Source organism: Oncorhynchus nerka, linkage group LG4 (assembly GCF_034236695.1).
Source record: "Oncorhynchus nerka isolate Pitt River linkage group LG4, Oner_Uvic_2.0, whole genome shotgun sequence".
Classification (NCBI taxonomy): Eukaryota; Metazoa; Chordata; class Actinopteri; order Salmoniformes; family Salmonidae; genus Oncorhynchus; species Oncorhynchus nerka.
This window is the reverse complement of record NC_088399.1, coordinates 73,073,935-73,099,451: the sequence shown is the minus strand read 5'-3', so window position 1 is coordinate 73,099,451 and position 25,517 is coordinate 73,073,935. Positions and strand designations below refer to the sequence as shown.

The 25,517-nt window shown below is 43.3% G+C and overlaps 1 protein-coding gene across 1 annotated transcript in view; it reads right to left on the bottom strand.

Moving 5' to 3' along the window:
• The window catches only part of LOC115128796 (retinoic acid receptor alpha-A-like), a 116,471-nt gene extending 93,178 nt beyond the window's left edge, over positions 1 to 23,293 (bottom strand). The window contains exons 1-2 of the mRNA XM_065017811.1: positions 22,654 to 23,293; positions 5,169 to 5,317 (exon numbers count right to left, since the gene is read on the bottom strand). Of these exons, the coding sequence (XP_064873883.1) occupies positions 5,169 to 5,317; positions 22,654 to 22,810 (306 nt within the window). The 5' untranslated portion in view covers positions 22,811 to 23,293. The remainder of the gene's footprint in view (positions 1 to 5,168; positions 5,318 to 22,653) is intronic.
• Positions 23,294 to 25,517: the final 2,224 nt, after the last annotated feature.

Below are 25,517 nucleotides of genomic sequence, written 5' to 3'. Positions count from 1 at the left end.
GAAAGTAAAAGTGCAATATGTGCCATGTAAGAAAGCTAACGTTTCAGTTCCTTGCGCAGAACATGAGAACATATGAAAGCTGGTGGTTCCTTTTAACATGAGTCTTCAATATTCCCAGATAAGAAGTTTTAGGTTGTAGTTATTATAGGAATAATAGGACTATTGGATGTTCTTATATGAACTTTAGTATCGCTCCTCCCTGAGCTCGAACCAGGAACACAACAACAACAGCCACCCTCGAAGCAGCATTACCCATGCAGAGCAAGGGGAACAACTACTCCAAGTCTCAGAGCGAGTGACGTTTGAAACGCTATTAGCGCGCACCCCGCTAACTAGCTAGCCATTTCACATCACATCGTTACACCAGCCTAATCTCGGGAGTTGATAGGCTTGAAACAGAGCTGCTGGCAAAACGCACGAAAGTGCTGTTTGAATGAATGCTTACGAGCCTGCTGGTGCCTACCATCGCTCAGTCAGCAGAGCTGCTGGCAAAACGCACGAAAGTGCTGTTTGAATGAATGCTTACGAGCCTGCTGGTGCCTACCATCGCTCAGTCAGACTGCTCTATCAAATCATAGACTTAATTCGAACATAATAACACACAGTAATGCGAGCCTTAGGTCAGTAATATGGTCGAATCCGGAAACTATCATCTCGAAAACAAGACGTTTATTCTTTTAGTGAAATACGGAACCATTCCGTATTTTATCTAACGGGTGGCATCCATCAGTCTAAATATTCCTGTTACATTGCACAACCTTCAATGTTATGTCATAATTATGTAAAATTCTGGCAAATTAGGCGGCCCAAACTGTTGCATATACCCTGACTCTGCGTGCAATGAACGCAAGAGAAGTGGCACAATTTCACCTGGTTAATATTGCCTGCTAACCTGGATTTATTTTAGCTAAATATGCAGGTGTAAAAATATATACTTCTGTGTATTGATTGAAAAGCATTGGTGTTTATGGTTAGGTACACGTTAGAGGAATGACAGTCCTTTTTCGCGAATGCGCACTGCATCGATTATATGCAATGCAGGACACGCTAGATAAACTAGTAATATCATCAACCATGTGTAGTTATAACTAGTGATAATGATTGATTAAGTTTAATGCTAGCTAGCAACATACCTTGGCTTCTTACTGCATTCGCGGAACAGGCGGGCTCCTCGTGAGGCAGGTGGTTAGAGCGTTGGACTAGTTAACCGTAAGGTTGCAAGATTGAATCACTGAGCTGACAAGGTAAAAATCTGTCATTCTGCCCCTGAACAAGGCAGTTAACCTAGGCCGTCATTCAAAATAAGAATGTGTTCTTAACTGACTTGCCTAGTTAAATAAAGATTAAATAAAATGATCGGCCATTCCGATTAATCGGTCGACCTCTAATTCAGGGTAGTCGACTAATGACCGATGCGCAGTGTGACAAAAGTGTGTATCTAAGGGCATTTATTTTCAAGGGGAATTCAACCGGCATGTTTATTTTGTATCCTTTATTAAACCAGAGTAGACACATTGAGATGGACATGGCACCGATAGATATGGCAGCTCTGCTTCTAGCTCCTAAGCAACTTTGCAGTAAAACATTTTTACATGTTATTTCTTACATTACGGGGCCAGAAATGTTTTTGTGTTATTACAGTGCCTTGCGAAAGTATTCGGCCCCCTTGAACTTTGCGACCTTTTGCCACATTTCAGGCTTCAAACATAAAGATATAAAACTGTATTTTTTTGTGAATAATCAACAACAAGTGGGACACAATCATGAAGTGGAACGACATGGATATTTCAAACTTTTTTAACAAATCAAAAACTGAAAAACTGGGCGTGCAAAATTATTCAGCCCCCTTAAGTTAATACTTTGTAGCGCCACCTTTTGCTGCGATTACAGCTGTAAGTCGCTTGGGGTATGTCTCTATCAGTTTTGCACATCGAGAGACTGAATTTTTTCCCATTCCTCCTTGCAAAACAGCTCGAGCTCAGTGAGGTTGGATGGAGAGCATTTGTGAACAGCAGTTTTCAGTTCTTTCCACAGATTCTCGATTGGATTCAGGTCTGGACTTTGACTTGGCCATTCTAACACCTGGATATGTTTATTTTTGAACCATTCCATTGTAGATTTTGCTTTATGGTTTGGATCAATGTCTTGTTGGAAGACAAATCTCTGTCCCAGTCTCAGGTCTTTTGCAGACTCCATCAGGTTTTCTTCCAGAATGGTCCTGTTTTTGGCTCCATCCATCTTCCCATCAATTTTAACCATCTTCCCTGTCCCTGCTGAAGAAAAGCAGGCCCAAACCATGATGCTGCCACCACCATGTTTGACAGTGGGGATGGTGTGTTCAGGGTGATGAGCTGTGTTGCTTTTACGCCAAACATAACATTTTGCATTGTTGCCAAAAAGTTCCATTTTGGTTTCATCTGACCAGGACACCTTCTTCCACATGTTTGGTGTGTCTCCCAGGTGGCTTGTGGCAAACTTTAAACGACACTTTTTATGGATATCTTTAAGAAATGGCTTTCTTCTTGCCACTCTTCCATAAAGGCCAGATTTGTGCAATATACAACTGATTGTTGTCCTATGGACAGAGTCTCCCACCTCAGCTGTAGATCTCTGCAGTTCATCCGGAGTGATCATGGGCCTCTTGGCTGCATCTCTGATCAGTCTTCTCCTTGTATGAGCTGAAAGTTTAGAGGGACGGCCAGGTTTTGGTAGATTTGCAGTGGTCTGATACTCCTTCCATTTCAATATTATCGCTTGCACAGTGCTCCTTGGGATGTTTAAAGCTTGGGAAATCGTTTTGTATCCAAATCCGGCTTTAAAGTTCTTCACAACAGTATCTCGGACCTGCCTGGTGTGTTCCTTGTTCTTCATGATGCTCTCTGCGCTTTTAACGGACCTCTGAGACTATCACAGTGCAGGTGCATTTATACGGAGACTTGATTACACACAGGTGGATTGTATTTATCATCATTAGTCATTTAGGTCAACATTGGATCATTCAGAGATCCTCACTGAACTTCTGGAGAGAGTTTGCTGCACTGAAAGTAAAGGGGCTGAATAATTTTGCACGCCCAATTTTTCAGTTTTTGATTTGTTAAAAAAGTTTGAAATATCCAATAAATGTCGTTCCACTTCATGATTGTGTCCCACTTGTTGTTGATTCTTCACAAAAAAATACAGTTTTATATCTTTATGTTTGAAGCCTGAAATGTGGCAAAAGGTCGCAAAGTTCAAGGGGGCCGAATACTTTCGCAAGGCACTGTAGCATTTCGCTACACCCGCAATAACATCTGCTAAACATGTGTATGTGACCAATAACATTTGATTGGATTTGATTTGAGAGAACGAGCACGCTCAATTGACTCTGTCCAATGGAGGGGCTCAGGCCCTCACACCCCATGACAACAATGCCCTCGCCATGGAGAGGAATACAACACAGAAAAAGCATAATCCCTGGTCTAATCCCTTCCGAGGAAAGATGTCACAGAAATCAAAGCTATTCTAGCATGAATTCTGCTATTTTTACATCCTGCTACCAGCCACTCAGCGGAGAAAGAGAGACAGAAAGGAAGGAATACCATCTGCAGTCCAGTCAGGGTACAGTAGGAGAAGGAATGTGTTTGGCCTAATTAAATAGTTATGTTTGGTGTGTGTGCGTGCAGGCGCATGTGTGTGAGTGTGTTTTCTATTGAAGTGTGTGTGATTGTATGCATTTGTTAGTGTTTTCTATTGACTTCCCCATATTTCTGTAGCTAGGTTCTAATTAAGCAATAAGACCCGAGGATGTGTGGTATATGGCCAATATACCATGGCTAAGGGCTGGATATAGCCCTTAGCCGTGGTATATTGGCCATATACCACAAACCCCTGAGGTGCCTTATTGCTGTTATAAACTGGTTATCAAAGTAATTAGAGCAGTAAAAATACATGTTTTGTCATCCCCGTGGTATATGGTCTGTTATAAACTGGGTGGTTTGAGCCCTGCATTCTGATTGGCTGAAAGCCATGGTATATCAGACCGTATATCAGCAATAAGCAACAATAGCAATAAGGCTCCTCGTGGGTTTGTGATATATTGCCAATATAGCACGGCTAAGGGCTGTGTCCAGGCACTCCGCGTCGCATCGTGCATGCGAACTGCCCTTAGCTGTGGTATATTGGCCATATACCACACCCCCTCCGACCTTATTGCTTAACTATACCTCCATGGTACTGTATATACAGTACTTGCAGTATGTCTGACTCTAGGTGGTATTCGCAGGTCACAGGGCTGTAGGTACGGGGTCACACTGGGGCTTATAGTGTCTTATTCACCCCCTCCTCCCCCCAGGCCTAAACTCCAAAGGATTCCTGAGATTCCAGCATTCCAATTGCAGCAGGAGAGAGATAATGAAGGTAACGCATCTTCATTATCTCTCTCCTGCAGCCTACAAAACCACACTGGACTGGAGTTTGAACCAACGGGTTGTATGTTCTGCACGTACAGTACACTGGTACATCCAGTATGCACAGTCAGGTACAGCTGCATTGATAGACTGTGGACAACAATTCCCTCACGAAGTGACCTTCATTTCTGGTTAGGTCAAGTTGTGAGGAAAACATCTGGCTCGAGAGGTCTGCTGGTTTTGGTGTGAATGTTGCTGGTTTTGGTGTGAATGTTGATAGTTTGGGTGCGTTTGTTGCTGGTTTTGGTGTGAATGTTGCAGGTTTTGGTGTGTACGTTGATGGTTTTGGTGTGTATGTTGATGGCTTTGGTGTATATGTTGATGGTTTTGGTGTGTATGTAGATGGTTTTGGTGTATATGTTGATGGTTTTGGTGTGTATGTAGATGGTTTTGGTGTGTATATTGCTGGTTTTTGTGTGTATGTTGATGGTTTTGGTGTGTATGTTGATGGCTTTGGTGTATATGTTGATGGTTTTGGTGTGTATGTTGATGGCTTTGGTGTATATGTTGATGGTTTTGGTGTGTATGTTGATGGCTTTGGTGTATATGTTGATGGTTTTGGTGTGTATGTTGATGGCTTTGGTGTATATGTTGATGGTTTTGGTGTGTATGTAGATGGTTTTGGTGTGTATATTGCTGGTTTTTGTGTGTATGTTGCTGGTTTTGGTGTGAATGTTGCTGGTTTTGGTGTGAATGTTGCTGGTTTTGGTGTGTATGTCTTACCTTGCAGCCCTCGCAGGCGCTGACACCATAGTGGTACCCCGAGGACTTGTCCTGGCACACAAAGCAGGGCTTGTAGACGCGGGGCGGGGGCAGGGGGGACGGGGGACTTGGGACCAGCTCCTCAGAACTGGTGCTCTGGGTCTCGATGGCTACAGAGACACAACAGAAGAAGATGATGAAGAAGATGTAGTAGTTCTTTATTCCCAATTGGAAGAAAAATTGAGTAATGAAGAAGATGATTCAGGTTTTAGTATGGGACAGGATACGTGGTAATGACAGGGCATTCAAAACTCATTTCCTGAGTGAGTGAACTAAAGGTACTGAATTAACTGAAATCAGGGCAGACAGTTGCAAATCTTTGGCATACAATTACTATGTCCACATACTCATCCAACAGTGGGTCTGAGTGGCCACTTTATTTCTATTTTGATGTTATTGGAACGGAAACATAACATTGTGATATTTAATGAGTTGATATAGAACCTCCAGAACCCCGGAATGAGTTCTCAGAACTACATATTTGTCCTGACTGATACAGCGGTCATTTAGAGTGGGTGGGTTTCTTACCAGTGGGTTTCTTTCTAATAGGTTTTGAAAAGTCCACCTGTGGCTTGACTGAGTTTAAACACAAAGGTTAAAAGGTTGATACATTTTTTTTATATTAGAGTGGAAATAGGCTGTGATGACATCATGTTATAGCCTACCAGCAACCAATTTATCCAGCGCCTTGCTCCCATATAGCTCTGGAGTAGGGTTGCAAAACATTCAATAAATTCCCTGGTTTTCCAGAAATCCTGGGTGGAGGAATTCGGATTTCCTGCTTATTCCTCCCCGTTTCTGGGAATCCTCCAACTGGGATTTAGAGAAAATCAGAAAACGTATTGAAAATTCCCAGAATTCTGCAACCCTACTCAGGAATATATGTGGCTTGTCCAGGGCCTGCCCATCTATAGATCTATCTACATAGAGCAGAGCAGAGCAGAGCAGAGCAGAGCAGAGCAGATCAGATTACTGTTGGTTGGTTGATTAGATTACATTATTCCATACTTCATCAGCTCAAGCTCAATTATACATCTATTAGAGAGAAACCCCGTGATCTGTTCCTGACCCTTGACCCCATGCAGAATTCCCCTGAGGTTCAACTTACCCTTGTATTATGTTCAAAAAGGTGTCCTGGGTCAATTTGACACATTACAGTAGATTGGTCAAAAATGGGTCAAATTGACTCATTGTGTGTGTATGTGTGTGTGTGTTTCTGTGTGTTTGTTTAACTGTTACAGTATATTGCCAATCTCTTTGTGGTATTAAAGGACAGTGTGAGTAGAACTGCCATGATGGTGAATATTAGTGCTACTGCATGATTCACAGTGACCTTTGCTTCCCCTCTGGTGAATCAAACAGACGTGTTATTCGTCAAATCAAATCCCAAAGCAAACAGAAACTAGTGCAACTGGCTAGTCAGTTGGAGTGAGTCACTTTGCTATCATCTGTATGCAGTTTGATGCTGATAGTAATCAATATCGTACTAGGCACACATCGCTGATGGATCTTTAGGATTTCAATAGTGCTTGTTCACTGACTGTATGTTAGTCCAAATAGTCATTAAATCACTTGAGCGTAAATAAATTAAAACAGTCAACTTGCATTAATGTCCTCTCTCTCAGGCCTCCCGAGTGGTGCAGTGGTCTAAGGCACTGCATCGGCGTGCTAGCTGTGCCACTAGAGATTCTGGGTTCGAATCCAGGCTCTGTTGCAGCCGGCTGCGACCGGGAGACCCATGGGGCGGCACACAATTGGCTCAGCGTCGTCCTGGTTACGGGAGGGTTTGCCTGGCAAGGATGTCCTTGTCCCATTGCGCACTAGTGACTCCTGTGGCGGGCCAGGCGCAGTGCATGCTGACACGGTCGCCAGGTGTACGGTGTTTCCTCCGATACATTGGTGCGGCTGGTTTCTGGGTTAAGTGGGCAGTGCGGTTTGGTTGGGTTGTGTTTTGGAGGACGCACGGCTTTCGACCTTCGCCTCTCCCGAGTTCAACCAGGAGTTGCAGCGATGAGACAAGACTGTAACTACCAATTGGATATCACAAGATTGTGGAGAAAAAGGAGTAAAATATTTTTCTCTCTCTGACTTACAAACACCCTCTTCCTGGAACCTGGTATAATTAACCAGGACAGAAAGATATTTGTTTTAATTTAAGTCAAGTTAGCTAGCTGTGTGTGTGTGTGTGTGTGTGTGTGTGTGTGAACTAGCTCACTATAGCCTACAAAATGCAGTGTGTCGTCTGAAGCTGCAGACTACAAATTACACACACACATACACACACACTGTCACAGAGAGGGAGATACGATCCACCACTTTAATATGTAACATGAGGGAGAGAGACAAGCCGTGCAGGGCCAGAGACAGTGGGGGGACCTGTATCATATGTTGTATCAGATGTAATATGTAAAGGCATGTATGTGTGTGTGTGTGTGTGTGTGTGTGCGTACGTGTGTGTGTGTGTGTGTGTGTGTGTGTGTGTGTGTGTGTGTGTGTGTGTGTGTGTGTGTGTGTGTGTGTGTGGATGGCGACATCAAGGGACATGTATCACATGGAATATGACATGTAATATGTAAAACAAGCTGTGGCGTGTTCACATCAGTGAGCTGTGGCGTGTTCACATCAGTGAGCTGTGGCGTGTTCACATCAGTGAGCTGTGGCGTGTTCACATCAGGGAGCTGTGGCGTGTTCACATCAGGGAGCTGTGGCGTGTTCACATCAGTGAGCTGTGGCGTGTTCACATCAGGGAGCTGTGGCGTGTTCACATCAGTGAGCTGTGGCGTGTTCACATCAGGGAGCTGTGGCGTGTTCACATCAGTGAGCTGTGGCGTGTTCACATCAGTGAGCTGTGGCGTGTTCACATCAGGGAGCTGTGGCGTGTTCACATCAGTGAGCTGTGGCGTGTTCACATCAGTGAGCTGTGGCGTGTTCACATCAGTGAGCTGTGGCGTGTTCACATCAGTGAGCTGTGGCGTGTTCACATCAGTGAGCTGTGGCGTGTTCACATCAGGGAGCTGTGGCGTGTTCACATCAGTGAGCTGTGGCGTGTTCACATCAGGGAGCTGTGGCGTGTTCACATCAGGGAGCTGTGGCGTGTTCACATCAGTGAGCTGTGGCGTGTTCACATCAGGGAGCTGTGGCGTGTTCACATCAGTGAGCTGTGGCGTGTTCACATCAGTGAGCTGTGGCGTGTGATGTGGCGTGTTCACATCAGTGAGCTGTGGCGTGTTCACATCAGGGAGCTGTGGCGTGTTCACATCAGGGAGCTGTGGCGTGTTCACATCAGGGAGCTGTGGCACAATGACCATGATAGAAATGTCCTCCCAGCTGATACAGTACTGAACACTACAGATGCTACTACATGTTGTGTGGAATACAACACATTGGAACTGATAGAATAGACCTTCAGAGTGTTTCCAATGCCTTGGATCATTACACATGGGAAAGAGGGAGAGCAGTAGACACACACACACACAACACACTTCTGCCCGGCGCGGCCCATTTGAAACTCATGGTTGGTTCTGGAAGTGTGGCTACCTGCAGACAGATGGAGCACATAAAGGCAGATGCATTTCCCCCCTTTGGTGTGTGTGTGTGTGTGTGTGTGTGTGTGTGTGTGTGTGTGTGTGTGTGTGTGTGTGTGTGTGTGTAACTGTGTGTCTAGAGCAATGTATAGGCCCTATCGGGCACTGGGGAGCCTTTGCTCCATTTTCTGGCGTTGGCTCTGCAACAAACTGACTTCACCGCATGTTAACATAGCTATACACCAGCACCATTACAGAGACTACAGACCAGCGACAGACCAGGCGTGCCAAGGGGTGGGAGCAGTGTGTGTCTGTGTGTGTTTGCATGTGATTGTGTGTGTGTGTGTATGAAAAAAACATCTCAAAGCTTATTCTGCTGAACTCTTAACCCCCTGCTGAACCAGCCAGGAAAACACACCCAGCCAGGAGGAGGAGGAAGGGAGGGTGATCTCTGAATGAGGGGAAAGACTAATGGAAAACACAGAGGCTGAGTTAGGAAGGAGCCTTGTTATGGCTATGGCTTGCTGTGGGTGGTGGTGAAGAAGAAGATTTAATGAACCTTTATTTAACTAGGCAAGTCAGTTATCAATTTCTTATTTACAATGACAGCCGGGGAACAGTGGATTAACTGCCTTGTTCAGGGGCAGAGCGACAGAGTTTTACCTTGTCAGCTCGGGATTCAATCTAGCAACCTTTTGGTTACTGGGCCAACGCTCTAACCACTAGGCTACCTGCTGCCCCAAGAAAAAGAAGAAGTAGAAGAAGAAGTAGAAGAAGTAGAAGAAGAAGTAGAAGTAGAAGTAAAAGAAGTAGAAGAAGAACGCTTTAGAAGAAGTAGAAGAAGAAGTAGAAGAAGAAGAAGTAGAAGAAGAAGTAAAAGAAGTAGAAGAAGAACGCTTTAGAAGAAGTAGAATAAGAAGTAGAAGTAGAAGAAGAAGAAGTAGAAGTAGAAGAAGTAGAAGTAGAAGTAAAAGAAGTAGAAGTAGAAGAAGTAGAAGAAGTAGAAGTAGAAGTAGAAGAAGTAGAAGTAGAAGAAGAAGTAAAAGAAGTAGAAGAAGAACGCTTTAGAAGAAGTAGAAGAAGAAGTAGAAGTAGAAGAAGTAGAAGAAGAAGTAGAAGAAGAACGCTTTAGAAGAAGTAGAAGAAGAACGCTTTAGAAGAAGTAGAAGAAGAAGTCGAAGTAGAAGAAGAAGAAGTAGAAGAAGAAGTAAAAGAAGTAGAAGAAGAACGCTTTAGAAGAAGTAGAAGAAGAAGTAGAAGAAGTAGAAGAAGAAGTAAAAGAAGTAGAAGAAGAACGCTTTAGAAGAAGTAGAAGAAGAAGTAGAAGTAGAAGAAGTAGAAGAAGTAGAAGAAGAAGTAGAAGTAGAAGAAGTAGAAGAAGTAGAAGTAGAAGAAGTAGAAGAAGTAGAATAAGAACGCTTTAGAAGTGAGGAGGGTCCTATAGGTCAGTTAAAAATAATTTGTTGGCCAATCAACCATATCTATCCTCACTGTGTCCACCTGTCCCTACCCCCTGTTCACCACATTGTCCCCACAGGGTCAGATAGCTACATGACCAGTGACATGAAAAGAAAACAATCTGTGACGTCCACACACCTCACAGATGGCTAGGAGGGAGGTACCTTACCTAAAGGCAAGATCTGTTCCCCCCCACACACACACACACACACACACACACACACACACACACAGTATAATGATATCACAATGACATGGAATCAGGACATGGACTGTTTCTACCCTGTAATCATGAGACCACAGTTATGTCCAAATGACTGTTATACTGCAGCGATCCATTTACAACAACCCTACCTTCAACAAACGGAGAGAGAATAGAAAGAGGTAGAAAGAGACAGCAGGTTACTATCGCTAGTAGACACTACAGCGCCGTATTGTACGCACAGTGCATCAACTGTCCTGCCAATACCACAGTACAGCCTTTTAGCGCCAGTTCCCTTCACAACTCCACCTCTCCGCTGGCAGTTCATCGAAGCTGGAAGTGTTTTTCTCCCCTTCTTCCTCTGGGTTATTTGCAGGAGCAGGGAGCACATAGCACACACACACACACACACACACACACACACACACACACACACAACAAACAGCTCACATACACAGACAAACAGCTCACATACACCAGGCGGGAAGAGAAAGAGAGTCAATAGGAAACGGTCAAAGTTCACCCAAAGTACTTCAAATTAGAAGCAGCTTTGTGGTGGGAGGGAGAGAGGGAACAGCACTGGCTATAGGCTGTAGTACACATTTAATTCAATTCTTTAAACACTAACTGGAAGAGAAGATAGAAACAATAAAAAAACAGTCATCTAACTGTATGTATTGTCTAGAGAAAGACGAAGAAAAAGTTCTACTTGTGCTGCTGGTCTGTTTTGATTAGGAGAGAGACCGAGGGAAGCGGCCGGCAGACTGAGGTCATGGGGTGCTGAGAGGTGGGGGGGTGGTGCTGAACTCACAGGGAAACGGTCTGTCTAGTCAGTCTTCGAGATGACACATATCAAGTGCGAAAGTGTCTCCCAGTAGGGGGAATCAATCAAACTGCAGCTAGAAGAGCCACTGAAACAGATTTGTTAAAGGGACACAGCTTCTAAAGGGGATTATCCAGAGGTGTCAGGGTGTGGAACTGGACCTTGGTTTGAACCACTGAACGGCACTTTGAGTTTGGTTCAGAGGTTCATGGTTCATACCAGTTATGTGACTGCAGCTATCCTCCAAGCCGCCCTCCCTGCCTTGACCTCTGGGCGACCCCCTGTGATCTGTTGAGGTCAAAGGTCAAATGGAGACAGAGGGTGAATAAAAAGCCAGAGCTCTCACTGCTAAACTCTAAACCAGGGACCGAGCAATGCAACAGGTGTGAGACACTTCAAGGCTTAAAGTGCAACAAGAAAGAAAAAGAGAGGAGGGGGAAAGAGAGAGAGGGATAGAGAGGGATAGAGGAAAAGAGAGAGAGAGAGAGAGAGGGATAGAGGAAAAGAGAGAGAGGGGGAAAGAGAAGGTTTCAAATAGAGAGAGAGGAGTAAATGTGACAAGTTTATTTTGAATCTTTAGAAATTCTTTCCCTAAGAGCCTGACGAAGTTGTTATGATTCTCCACTCCCAGGCAAGCACTTTAAGAGGTCATTTGGTCCGGACGTCAGCTCTTAGCAGTAAAGGAGACCTGCATTAAACATCTCTGAGCTATTGACAACCCAGCAAACCGGGAACATTCCCAGAACATTAGTTAAGATTCCCATTCATTTCTAGTTAGGGTTTTATCTAACATTAGGATGATAACATCTCAAAAACATTCAAATACATATATATTTTTAAATTAAATATTATTATTCTCTTAACATTCACTATAATGCTCCATCCAAAAATCTAAAGTGTCTCTCTGAAAGTAACCCAGAACACTTTACACTTTCAGTTCTTCAGTTCTTATGATGTTCATAGAAAATTTAGGTTTAACATAATATTCCATTGACTTTCAGACAATATCCATTTTTATCTTGTCTTTGAGGTCCTCAGAACATTTCAAGAACATTTAGAAAATGTTATATTCAAGTTTTACCTAATATTACCACATTCTCAACATGCAAATTTCTAGTTCCTTAAAGCATTAGAAAGCAGATTGGAATACATCCCCATTATGTTTCTCTCCAGATGTAATGGCAATTCGCATTTGTTAATTTTGTCCATTACAAGGTGATATAGACATACATGGGCTTTAAAAAAGAAGCATGATGGAATTCCTGATTAACCATGCTGCCATGGCTATTTACTGAAAAAATATGTGACCCATTTCAGGAAGCTAGGTGTATACTACATCACAGGAGAGGCATTTGAACAACTTTTTTTTTAATCAAAAGGCATTTTTTGAAAGAAATGCCTTCTGGAACATGTGAACTTACTGGTGCCTTAATAAAAAACTTGTATTCCAATTTTTTACATTTCAAACCTAGTTGGTTTAGCCATGGAAAAAGTCAGGAACCTTCCTGCTAGCCATGATTGGCTGAGATAAATGATGGGCTGGACATGCCGGGAGATGAGTTTGGATTGGTCTGCCATGTAGAATGCTTCTGTCTATAACGTGAGCTGCTCAGTATGTGTTGACCGTCCTTTCTACCGCGGAGCTTTTTAAATATATAACGTTAGCCATTGAGAACTACAAACGTTTTGCTACTTTTCTCAACAACATTGAATTTAGTAGGCGCTATCGACAAATCAGTTCCAAAAAGTTCTGATGGGCTACTTTCTGCACACGCCACAGTCAGTGTGAACCGGAGTGACTTGACACAACACTGGCCAAATAAGTTAAATGGTTCCAGTCTGCTGTAAAGCGTTCATACATGTATACGGGCAAGAGTCGAGCTACATTTTTACACGCTATAAGTTTCTAATTTAAAGCGTACTGTTTTCTAGCTAGTGAACTTCATCTTGCTGGCTCACTAGCTAACATTACGTGTATGATCTGTGTGGTAATATTATTCGAATCAGAAATCCATTTGCATTAAGTACTGAAGTGTATCTCCTCCTCATGGACTGCAACAGATTTGTTAGTTCTTGCTGTGAGATGCTACCCCACTCTTCCACCAAGGCACCTGCAAGTTCCCGGACATTTCTGGGGGGGAATGACCCTAGCCCTCACCCTGGCCCTCCCAGATGTGCTCAATGGGATTGAGATCCGGGATCTTCACTGGCCATGGCAGAACACTGACATTCCTGTCTTGCAGGAAATCACGCACAGAACGAGCAGTATGGCTGGTGGCATTGTCATGCTGGAGGGTCATGTCAGGATGAGCCTGCAGGAAGGGTACCACATGAGGGAGGAGGGTGTCTTCTCTGTAACGCACAGCGTTGAGATTGCCTGCAATGACAACAGGCTCAGTCCGATGATGCTGTGACACACCGCCCCAGACAGACCCTCCACCTCCAAATCGATCCCACTCCAGAGAACAGGCCTCGGTGTAACGCTCATTCCTTTGACAATAAACACGAATACGATCATCACCCCTGGTGAGAAAAAACCGTAACTCTTCAGTGAAGAGCACTTTTTGCCAGTCCTGTCTGGTCCAGTGACGGTGGGTTTGTGCCCATAGGCGACGTTGTTGCCGGTGGTGTCTGGTGAGGACCGCCTTACAACAGGCCTACAAGCCCTCAATCCAGCCTCTCTCAGCCTATTGCGGACAGTCTGAGCACTGATGGAGGAATTGTGCATTCCTGGTGTAACTCGGGCAGTTGTTGTTGCCATCCTGTACCTGTCCCGCAGGTGTGATGTTCGGATGTACCGATCCTGTGCAGGTGTTGTTACACGTGTTCTGCCACTGCGAGGACGATCAGCTGTCCATCCTGTCTCCCTGTAGCGCTGTCTTAGGCGTCTCACAGTACGGACATGGCAATTTATGCCCTGGCCACATCTGCAGTGCTCATGCCTCCTTGCAGCATGCCGAAGGCACGTTCACGCAGATGAGCAGGGACCCTTGGCATCTTTCTTTTGGTGTTTTTCAGAGTCAGTAGAAAGGCCTCTTTAGTGTCCTAAGTTTTCATAACTGTGGCCTTAATTGCCAACCGTCTGTAAGCTGTTAGTGTCTTAACGACCGTTCCACAGGTGCATGTTCATTAATTGTTTATGATTCAGTGAACAAGCATGGGAAACAGTGTTTAAACCCTTTACAACGAAGATCTGTGAAGTTATTTGGATTTTTAAGAATTATCTTAGAAAGACAGAGTCCTGAAAAAGGGCTGTTTCTTTTTTTGATAATTTCATTAACATGTGTACATGTCTAGACAATAGTGGCCCATCCACTTCGCTAGATGTTGCTGGGGGGTGGTTATAGCATTTCTTTCACATGGCCCATCAATTTAGACCAGTGTGTCTGGATAAGCGTCATCTAATAATGATCAAATATTTATAAAATATTTGTATCTGGACACGTTCTGTTTTTGATATTGCTACTAGGCAAGTTACCACTTCACTGTACCGTTTACACCTTCTGTATCCTGTGCATGTGACAAATACACTTTTATTTGATATAGTGTGTGTTTACGACAGACGGTAATGTGAAGAACAACATGACCTGCACCAAAGTCAGATTAGGAAAAAGGCCAAGGAATAGATCAAGTATATTTTAACCTGGAGTTTTCCCTTATTTACCATTTTTAGTCTTGAAATATTTGGTTGTTTACTATTTTCTAGCCCTCAGTCTACCTTTATCCAATGTAAAAAAAAACACCATTTCAAATGTTGCTACATAGGACTGAATCCAGGTGGTGGGCTTTCTTGTTAGAGCAAAGGATAAAAGGCCTGGCTTAGGAACTGATGAATTTACGACCACTCAACACCAGTTGAATAAGGCCTGTGTCAGTAAACGTTGTCAAAAATGTGTAATAAAATGTTTGCCAGCAGCACAGTTGCAGTCACCAACGCTCTGGATAACATAACAGCCTTACCAACTCTGCTAGGGCGAGTAAAATGGTCAGAGTGAGCTGTTCTCTCATTTGTGTCTGGAAGTAGCTAGCCAGCTAGCCAACGTTAGCCAGTTAGTTTGGGTGCTTGACTGCTGTTGTTCGGTCAGAATGCTCGGATCAACCCTACTTCTCGGCGAAATAGTCCAGTGTGCACTCTGAATGCTCAGAGAGCGAAACGCTCTGAATTTACGAACGGACTATCTGACAACGATCTGAATTCATGAATGCTCGAGCACACTCTGGCACTCCAGATTAAATGTACAAACACACACGTAGTATAAACCAGCCTTTAGTCTTGAAATCTTTGGTTGTTTAGTACATGGCCTCATATGTGAATCCTTAAAGAGATGGGTGGGGTTAAAGCTTAAGAGGGTGTGAATGAAAAGCTCTCTTGTAGGTCCCAAATATTTCAAAGGCCATTTTCTCAAAAGTGAGGTTACAAGTTGATCAACTTTCAAAGCAGAATTACTTTCCCATTGTTCCTCAACAGTAGTGTATGATTTACCATTTTGTAGCTCTGAGTCTCTACTTTGATCCAATGTAAGAAAAAACACAACTTCAAATTTTGCTGAATAAAACCAAATTGAGCCGGTCGGTCACAAATGTCAAAATTAATTTATTGCTAATTGTTTCATTTTTAGCAGCCATATAAAAGTGAGTCACCATCCATCATGTCAGAGTGACAAATAAAATAAAAGCAGCCTCCCAGCTTTCTCTCAGCCTCCCAGTCTTCTCTCAGCCTCCCAGTCTTCTCTCAGCCTCCTATCAGCCTCCCAGCCTTTTCTCAGCCTCCTCTCAGCCTCCCAGTCTTCTATCAGCCTCCTCTCAGCCTCCTCTCAGCCTCCTCCCAGCCTCCTCTCAGCCTCCTCCCAGCCTTCTCTCAGCCTCCTCTCAGCCTTCTATCAGCCTCCTCTCAGCCTCCCAGCCTTCTCTCAGCCTCCTCTCAGCCTTCTATCAGCCTCCTCTCAGCCTCCCAGCCTTCTCTCAGCCTCCTCTCAGCCTTCTATCAGCCTCCTCTCAGCCTCCCAGCCTCCTCTCAGCCTTCTATCAGCCTCCTCTCAGCCTCCCAGCCTTCTCTCAGCATCCTCTCAGCCTTCTATCAGCCTCCTCTCAGCCTCCTCTCAGCCTTCTATCAGCCTCCTCTCAGCCTCCCAGCCTTCTCTCAGCCTCCTCTCAGCCTCCTATCAGCCTCCTCTCAGCCTCCCAGTCTTCTCTCAGCCTCCTCTCAGCCTCCCAGCCTTCTCTCAGCCTCCTCTCAGCCTCCCAGTCTTCTATCAGCCTCCTCTCAGCCTCCTCTCAGCCTTCTATCAGCCTCCTCTCAGCCTCCCAGTCTTCTCTCAGCCTCCCAGCCTTCTCTCAGCCTCCTCTCAGCCTCCCAGTCTTCTCTCAGCCTCCCAGCCTTCTCTCAGTCTCCTCTCAGCCTTCTCTCAGCCTCCTCTCAGCCTCCCAGTCTTCTATCAGCCTCCTCTCAGCCTCCCAGTCTTCTATCAGCCTTCTCTCAGCCTTCTCTCAGCCTTCTCTCAGCCTCCTCTCAGCCTCCTCTCAGCCTCCCAGCCTTCTCTCAGCCTCCTCTCAGCCTTCTCTCAGCCCTCTTCAAGAATAATGGGAGTTTCTTCCTCGGGAGAGTTAGTGAACTGCATCCAAGATGTCCAACCATTTTTCAAAGTAATCTACGATTCATGGACCGTCTACGGTATATCTGGGTTCCATAATGTTTACATGGCCCAGCTTCACATGCACTACACTGAGTGCGCACAGGGAGCAGCACGAGCAGCGACAATGTCATCATGTCATCATGGCAGAGATTGGATGAATATAAAATGCCAATATCCCATTTTAAAAAACAGTCCTCAGCGACAATTATATGAATAATTAAATGGATGTTTTGTGCACAAAGGTGACGACTAAAGTGACTTATTAGAAATGTTCAAATTTGACTTCTCTATGGGGATGTCTATGGAAATTGTCTTTCTGGGCCGGATGTCAGTTAAACTGCAGTACCGTAGGATCAGTCGAAACCGTGCTTCCAAACCGGAACCCTGGCCCCTTGGGTGGCATAGCATGGCCCCAGATCTGTTTGTGCTGTATAGCCAATTCCTATGGTCATTGTCAGTGCCAAACATTGAGAATGGCCTGACAGATCTGGAACCAGCAGGCAGTGGTGTGGTGTTCCAGCACTGCAGCCTCTGTCCCTGTCCTGGCGTGCTGAATGTGGTGCTGAGTGTGGTCCCTCCTGTCTCAAATTGGGGGTCCAGTAAAACTCCCTACTCCTCTCCATTCAACACAACCCAGCATCCAACAGCTTCCCTTTCGTTTCATAGTTGCTACCCTCCATTTTATCCCCCCATCCCTCCATCCCCCATCGTTTCACATGCCCGTTGAATCAGCTTGGTGTGAAAGCTGTACCATGGTCTTTCATGTCCCTATCTGAATCACATTAAGAGAAAAACAGGGACAGGGCCTAATGAATACATATGACAGGCTGCAGTTGTATATTATATCACAATGTTATGTGAAGCATGGTCTGACTGTCTGCTCACTGTTTACAACAAAGGGAGAACATGGCATTGGACAGACGTGTATATGTTGTTGTTCAGCTACACGGATGAAACTGCAGAGAAAACATGAGACTGTTGATACATGTGTATGGAAGCACACACGTGTACACACACACAATATACACACTTAAGTAGGCAGGCACACACACAAACACGTGAGTGCGCACACACATACACACACAAACACGCAAACACACCCACAAACACAAAGACACACACACACACACACACACAATCTTTAGGAACTATTATGCCTGCCCATGTCATATACAGTCCATGCAATTCAAATCAGCAATTCATTGTATAACCTACTTCACTAGAAGAATAAGAGGACAGTAGGATGAGTCAACTAACCTCCTTAGCGATATCTGAACACGTTTTTGTACCATCAATATTGTGCTTTACTTACTTGACAATGGCTAGCCCTTAGACCCTTTAAGTGAACGTGTGAATCGTTGGAATGTTTCATCGGCATTCAAGTCCCGAAAGGCCTTGGGATTACAGCTTCCAAAGCCACAGCAATATGGATTACAGAATAAGAAAACAGTCATGCTTTAATGTCGTGACCTGTTAGAATTCTATGGCTACTATTCATTTCAAAGGACTGAATACTTACACTATTCTCAAGTTTCTCAAAGATTATACTCATATTGTTATTTTCAGTTCATCGAAAATAGTATTGGCATTTTCCAATAACCTTGAAATCTATAGGCCTATATATAATAAAGTAGTACCTATGGTAGCGAATAGCTAGCTGTACATTACTGTCCTGGATGTCTATTATATGATGTAAAACCAACAAATAAAAATAACAATGTCCTTAATATAAAACTAAGCTATATATTTTGCAAAGATGTCTATGTGTGTCTATGTTTTTAGAGCATGCATTGCACATCATAATATCACTTCTGTATTCATCATCTCATGTTCAACACAATGCCACTGATCCCTCTACGTTAACACAAACACACACAAATACACACACACACAAATGCACATGCACACCAACCCCTTCTCATTGTATCCTTCACACAACAATTAGTATTCCCGCTCATTCTAAAATAAGAAGGCTTGTGTGTGCACACGTGTGTGTGTGCGTGTGTGCACACGTGTGTGTGTTTGTGTGTGTGTGTGTGTGTGTGTGCATGCCTGCACAAGTGTGCGTGTATGGAGCGCAGCTCATAGTGAATTTCATTTAAATCCTTGCGGGTTCCATTGTACTGAATACATTTAATTAATAAAAACCAAAGTTTCAAGGACCTCTTTGGGAAGCTCTTCAAATCAAAGTCCAATTTGAACGGGTCCTTATTTAAACATGAGAGAGGGCAAAGTGTTGCAAGATGAGTCCAATGCCACAAGGCTAATGTGCTGTCTATGCATATGAAATAGTGGGGGAGATAAAAGAAAATCACAATCGGTTCTATCTTGTTTCCCTCCATTGCCTTGGTGATGAATTCAAGCGAGTCTGTTATCAGGGTAATTTGCAACACACACACACACACACACACACACACACACACACACACACACACACACACACACACACACCCTCTGTGCATGAATGGCAAATGGTTTTCTAATTGCATTGAAATGCTAATCAAATGCACCTTGTGTGTGGTGATTAATGAACACGATGAGTTACTTATACTTTAATGTTCAAGATGATTTAATTACGTTATCACACACACACGCGTACGCACACACTCACTTATGACCTTTTCTATTAGTGATCACACCACAGATAAGTCTTATCAATGACAAATGGTACACTGCCCTAGCTACTACACCTGGAGAATATTATACATCCATGGAATACAGTTATTGCATTCTCTGTTCTCTCTCATGTAAGGCGTTCAGACAAACACACACACACACACAAAGGCAAACACACACACACAAACCTTGAGACGATCAAAATGAGGTTGAAAGTGAAATATGAGGATTGAACGACAATGTCATGAAAGCAAAGCCATACCTACGCTTTTCACTGCAGACAAATTAGATGGTGCAAATGTAGAACTGAAAGTTGCATCTACAAACCATTTCAAATGAAGACAAAATAAAATGATGGTTATTATTTTAAATATGATGTATTGATTTATTATAATTTCATTCATGATGTATTATTACAGTGCTCATTGTTTTATAAATAGGAATATACAAAATATATAAACAAATGAGCAATATTTGATATAACATAAAAAGACAAAATACAAAAACAAATCTAATTAAACAAATAAAGAGAGCCTATTCATATTCTTGAGATGAGTTGCTTAGTTAAAACAATGGAGAGAGTAGCCTCCTGTAAGAGCGCAGTGAAGTGGGGTGAGTAGAAGTAGCCACCCTTTCCACTTTTGCTGCTACTGATAAGGGCCACTTCGCTGTGATTTGTGCCTCTAGCAAACACGTCCTGGGAAGTGTTGTGAAGTGACAGACAGCATGGCAGCTTAACATTATCTGCTCTCTGGTCGTTAAACTATCAAAATAAATCAAGTGTAGGGACTGGGCCAGGGAGAGAGCATTAACAAACACTTGACTTGTCGGAGATCGTGCTTTTTGGAGGGGGCTCAGGCAAACACACACAGATAAGCTAAGTATTTCATAACCTAAGGTTATTATCCACCGACTTGAATGTGTGATAGGATAGACAGGCTAGCCTACTTCTGTGAGTCAGTGTGTAAAACAAATGCTTTTTTACCAATGTTCTGTATAGGAAGTGTAAAGTGTAAAGAGAGTGTGTGCTGTGTGCCATCATTCTTGTCGGGAAAAAAGGGTCTCTCATAGACTGTATAAAACAGGTCTGTCTATAGCCTTGGAACAGGCCGTTCAGAATGCACAGGTTGACATTTTCCAATTGTAGCCGGCTAACCTTTTTGAAAAGGACATTTATCTAATTCAGTGTCAGAGAGAGAGAGAGAAACAGAGAGAGTTCATTTTTGATTGTTTATTTTATTTTTGTTTATTATCTATTTCACTTGCTTTGGCAATGTTAACATATGTTTCCCATGCCAATAAAGCCCTTTGAATTGAATTGAGAGCGAGAAACCATTTCAGAGACACATATTTATCTCAGATTACACAGACCCACAATGAATTTGAAAACAAATCCAATCATTTTTTGTATTCTTTTTTAAATTGAATATCCGAAACATACAATATGCTTGTAGTGAAGCTGCTCAACAACTACATCATACCAGTCATCCAACAGATTCCCATTCAGAGCGACACACAGAAGCATCCAGGGTCAATGCCCTGCTCAAGGGCACGTTGACAGGTCTCCCACCAAGCCAAAAAACGTGAACCCGAACCCTTCAAGATCTCCGCACAGTTCCCCAATAGCAGTCCCTCAACCATTCGAGACCCCTCCTCCCACAGTCCCTCCCAGAAGAAAAAACATCTATAAAAAATACAATTAATTCCATTCCCCACCCCCAAGAACCCCCCAATGCACCAACAACCAAGGGAAAAAAGGGGGGAAAAGAAAAAACAAGAAAAACACAAAGGGCATCAAGGACAACTAAAATCAGAACAGCAATGCCAACTGTACATGTTTGTGTGCATGTCTGGCACTATTACATGTGTGTGTGTGTGTCTTGTATGCGTTTATTTGAATGAGAGTGTGTGTATATGCATGTGTACAAACACCTGCACGGCATCAGCCTCAGGCAAACCAGCATTAGCTGTAAAAACACTGCCCAACAAATCCAATCTTGATAAACTCCCATATCTATTAAGATGAAATACCACAGTGTGCCATCACAGCTGCAATATTTGCCCCCTGTCATCTCTCTTGTGCTGGGATGTAGGTGTCAAGGCAGAGGGAGGGAGGTGTCAAGGCAGAGGGAGGGAGGTGTCAAGGCAGAGGGAGGGAGGTGTCAAGGCAGAGGGAGGGAGGTGTCATGGAAGAGGGAGGGAGGTGTCAAGGCAGAGGGAGGGAGGTGTCAAGGCAGAGGGAGGGAAGTGTCAAGGCAGAGGGAGGGAGGGAGGTGTCATGGAAGAGGGAGGGAGGTGTCAAGGCAGAGGGAGGGAGGTGTCAAGGCAGAGGGAGGGAAGTGTCAAGGCAGAGGGAGGGAGGTGTCAAGGCAGAGGGAGGGAGGTGTCAAGGCCCATGTTTATTCTGTACATTCCTCAACCCCATGTAGGAACCTGGGGATCACATACAGTCTGCGTCCCAAATGGCACCGTATTCCCATAGGGCTCTGGTCAAAATAATTACACAATGCAGGGAGTAGGGTGGAATTTGAGACATCACACCTGAACATACATCAGCCTGCTGTAGGGAGCTGTTTCCACATCCAGAATGTATTAACCAAGTGTGTACAGATGAAATATGACAAGGCTAGGACTAGGAGGAACACTTCAAGCACAGGGCCATGTCACAGTGACAGGACAAAAAAAGTGAGTTGTTACAAATGAACTCAATGGCTGCTCTACAAGTCATTTGAGAATATTTCTGTTAAAAAAATGATGGCCAATAAAGTATCTATTCTCTTCTGTTGTTTAATTCTTGAAGAAGTTTTCTAACTAGTCACTTAACACTCAGAGACAGGTACACCTGACAACACTCTTTATGGCACATTTAGGAGGCAATGGTGGGGGTGTGGGAGTCGCAAGTGAAGTGAAGTGTGTGTGTGTGTGTGTGTGTGTCTGTGTGTTGGGCATATTTCATGTCTGGTCATTAAGCATATTAGACAAGAGGAAATGAGAAGACAGGAAACACTGTGAGGAAGGGTGCATGGACACAATATAAAGAGATGATCAGAGAGATAGCAGGATCAAGTGGACAAGCCAGGCACATCATGGCTATTATAATTTGATTATGTCATTGTTATGATAGGCTACAGTTATTAGGCTACTAGGCTGTAGACACATGAAATGAAAAAGGGAACAAAAGTGAACCTACACTGTGCGCTCCGGCGGTGTTGCCAGTCTCTCTGAGCGAGCCCGCTGAAGCACGCTTTCAGTGCCTTTTCTTGCAGCATGCACGAAGAGGGGCGCGAAGTGTAGAAATCCAACATTTGTCCAGGGCTCACCGCTAGCACATCCATACAGTCAAACATGATGTCCCCTAGTCGCAACAGTCACCCTGTTATTGTGTGCCTTTAAAGGGTCCTTGAGATGTGGGTAAGAATCGCAAACATAAGTGCACACAACTCCATCAAATTCTGACCCTTTTTTGGCACGTAAAATTTTGGTCTTCTTCCTAGACTAAAACAATTAAGAACTATGACAGACAACACCGCTAAAAACTTGTAATTGACCCAAACTATGATATGCCATTTTTCTCCGGAGTCCGGTTGTTGCAATGAAAAGGTGTCTGTCAGCTCCGTAACGTCCCAACGTGTTTATCGTATAAATGTTTTGCACCGTCCCGTCCTGTGCCATTAACAACACGGTCCTCGCTCGAGCCCGCCGTATTGAAAATATTTTTCTTATAAATATCACAGATCGCGTTTTAAAACCACGTCTCCCCGTTCGGATAACGAATGGGTTATCCTGCCTCCATGCAGCTCATTTCCTACTAGTTTGGACACAGAGAATGAAAGATTGAATTGCCTAATATATGCGAGTGAACTTTCTATGAACCCATCCGAGGCAGCTAACCTTCAAATGACCCAACCAGTTTGACATCACCAAGTCCCAGGATTCTCACACACCGTGCAGCGCGAGCCTCACAACCAGCAGCAGCGCAGAAGCGCGAGCCAGGCAGAAAGATGAAAGGCAGGCAGCTCGAGCTCACAGCGCATAACGTTCTTTTCCCTCGAAAGAACGCTATACACTATATTTTCTGGCGATAAAAACACATTTCTAAATTCATGAAAAGTTTCATTTGATTTATGAATCTCAAATGAAGCGTCCAAGTAACTCACTTCGATTTGTTCACGATCTAGCCTACCACCTAGGCTATTATAGTGTCTCAGGGCAAAATTATAGTCTACAAATGTTTCAAAGACAATACATTTTATGTTTCAATAAAAACGAAACTAATCAGTCTGGTAAAGAAAAAATATATTTTTAAACACAAATTGTGTTTAATTCTACTGCAATCAACTATGGGTAATTTCAACATTGTAACAATGTTTGTAATACACTGAAATCGAATAGTTATTCAAACACATCTTACATTGTAACTCAAGTCAAGTCTCATACACTTGTTTGGTCCTAGCCTACTTCAGAAAGGGCATGAACCATGAAAGGAAAGGGAAAGGGGGATACCTGGTGAATAAGTATGTGATTATAGAAATTCCATATATTGCAAAGCTATGTAGCCTAGGCATAGCCGCAGGAAGTATGGGTGCTGAGAGTGCTGCAGCACCCCCTGAAAAATAACAATATAATCATTTATTTTTAAAGATATATATTTTAGGAAAAATATATTTATTCACAAAAGTAGTGCACTGGGCTGCAATTTCTGAGGCTGGTAACTCTAATGAACTTATCTTCTGCAGCAGAGGTAACTCTGGGTCTTCCTTTCCTGTGGCGGTCCTCATAGGAGCCAGTTTCATTATAGTGCTTGATGGGTTTTGCAACTACACTTGAAGAAACTTTCAAAGTTCTTGAAATGTACCACATTGACTGGCCTTCATGTCTTAAAGTAAAGATGGACTGTCTTTTCTCTTTGCTTATTTGAGCTGTTCTTGCCATAATATGGACTTGGTCTTTTACCAAATAGGGCTATCTTCTGTATACCACCCCTACCCATCTGTAGCATGGGAAAAAAAACATATTTCCAGCATCTCCACTTTGGCAAAAAAGGTAGCTGTATAATTAAGAACAGTATCTGGCAGGATTCAACAGTTGGAATTGTAAGAGTTGTTGCCCTGTCCCTTTCTGTGCGATTGTCATTCTAATATAATCCAGTAAGAACCAAACCCTGTCATCAAACATTTACATCAAAAGGCACAAAGATATGGGCAAAGACACAAAACATCCACATCAAATGAAATATTTCTCTTGATCAAATAACATGGAAAACAAACACTTTTAACGGCAAAAGCAAAAAGCCGACTTCGCTTCTGCTTTTTGATCTTATTATTATTTTATGACAAATAGTTACTTGAAAAATTGTTACGTTGACATGAAAACAACAGGCATGTGGGTAACAGAACTGATAAAGGAACGTGTCAGTTGTTTATCTCACAAGTGCATTAGTACAGGGGCAGTAATAAAAATGATTGAACTACCATTTGAAATCCATAGTAGAATTAGGAAAGTTGAACCTGAATCTTTATGGCTCGATTTGTTTCTAGGCTACTTAATGTATGCATTATGTGCACTGTTACAGGCAGGGACATTTACATTGATCTAAATCCTATCATTGTATAAAATAAGTTTGTAATTTATAAAACTTGAATAATACTGTAGTTTGAGTGTTTGACACATTATGTTGTTTGTGATCAAAAGAAGAGGACATTTGTGGAATTAATGTTTTTCAAAATGACCAATGTGCGTTGAAATAACTCGTCCTACAGTTCAGAAAAAATCTTTAGGAAGCATAAGAAATATTGGTCCTTTGTGGTTGTTTGGGGAAGGGGGTGCACTATGGATCCTAAAATGAGAGTCAGTTTGAAGTTTTCCTTTCTCTCCTTTTGTCTCAAATTCTCTCTCTCTTCTCCCTGTCACGAAATCGTGAGCAGGAGTCTGAACCTCACAACGACTATCTAAACATCCCATTAACCATCTCTCTAACCATGCATGTGTCACACACACACACACACACACACACACACACACACACACACACACACACACACACACACACACACA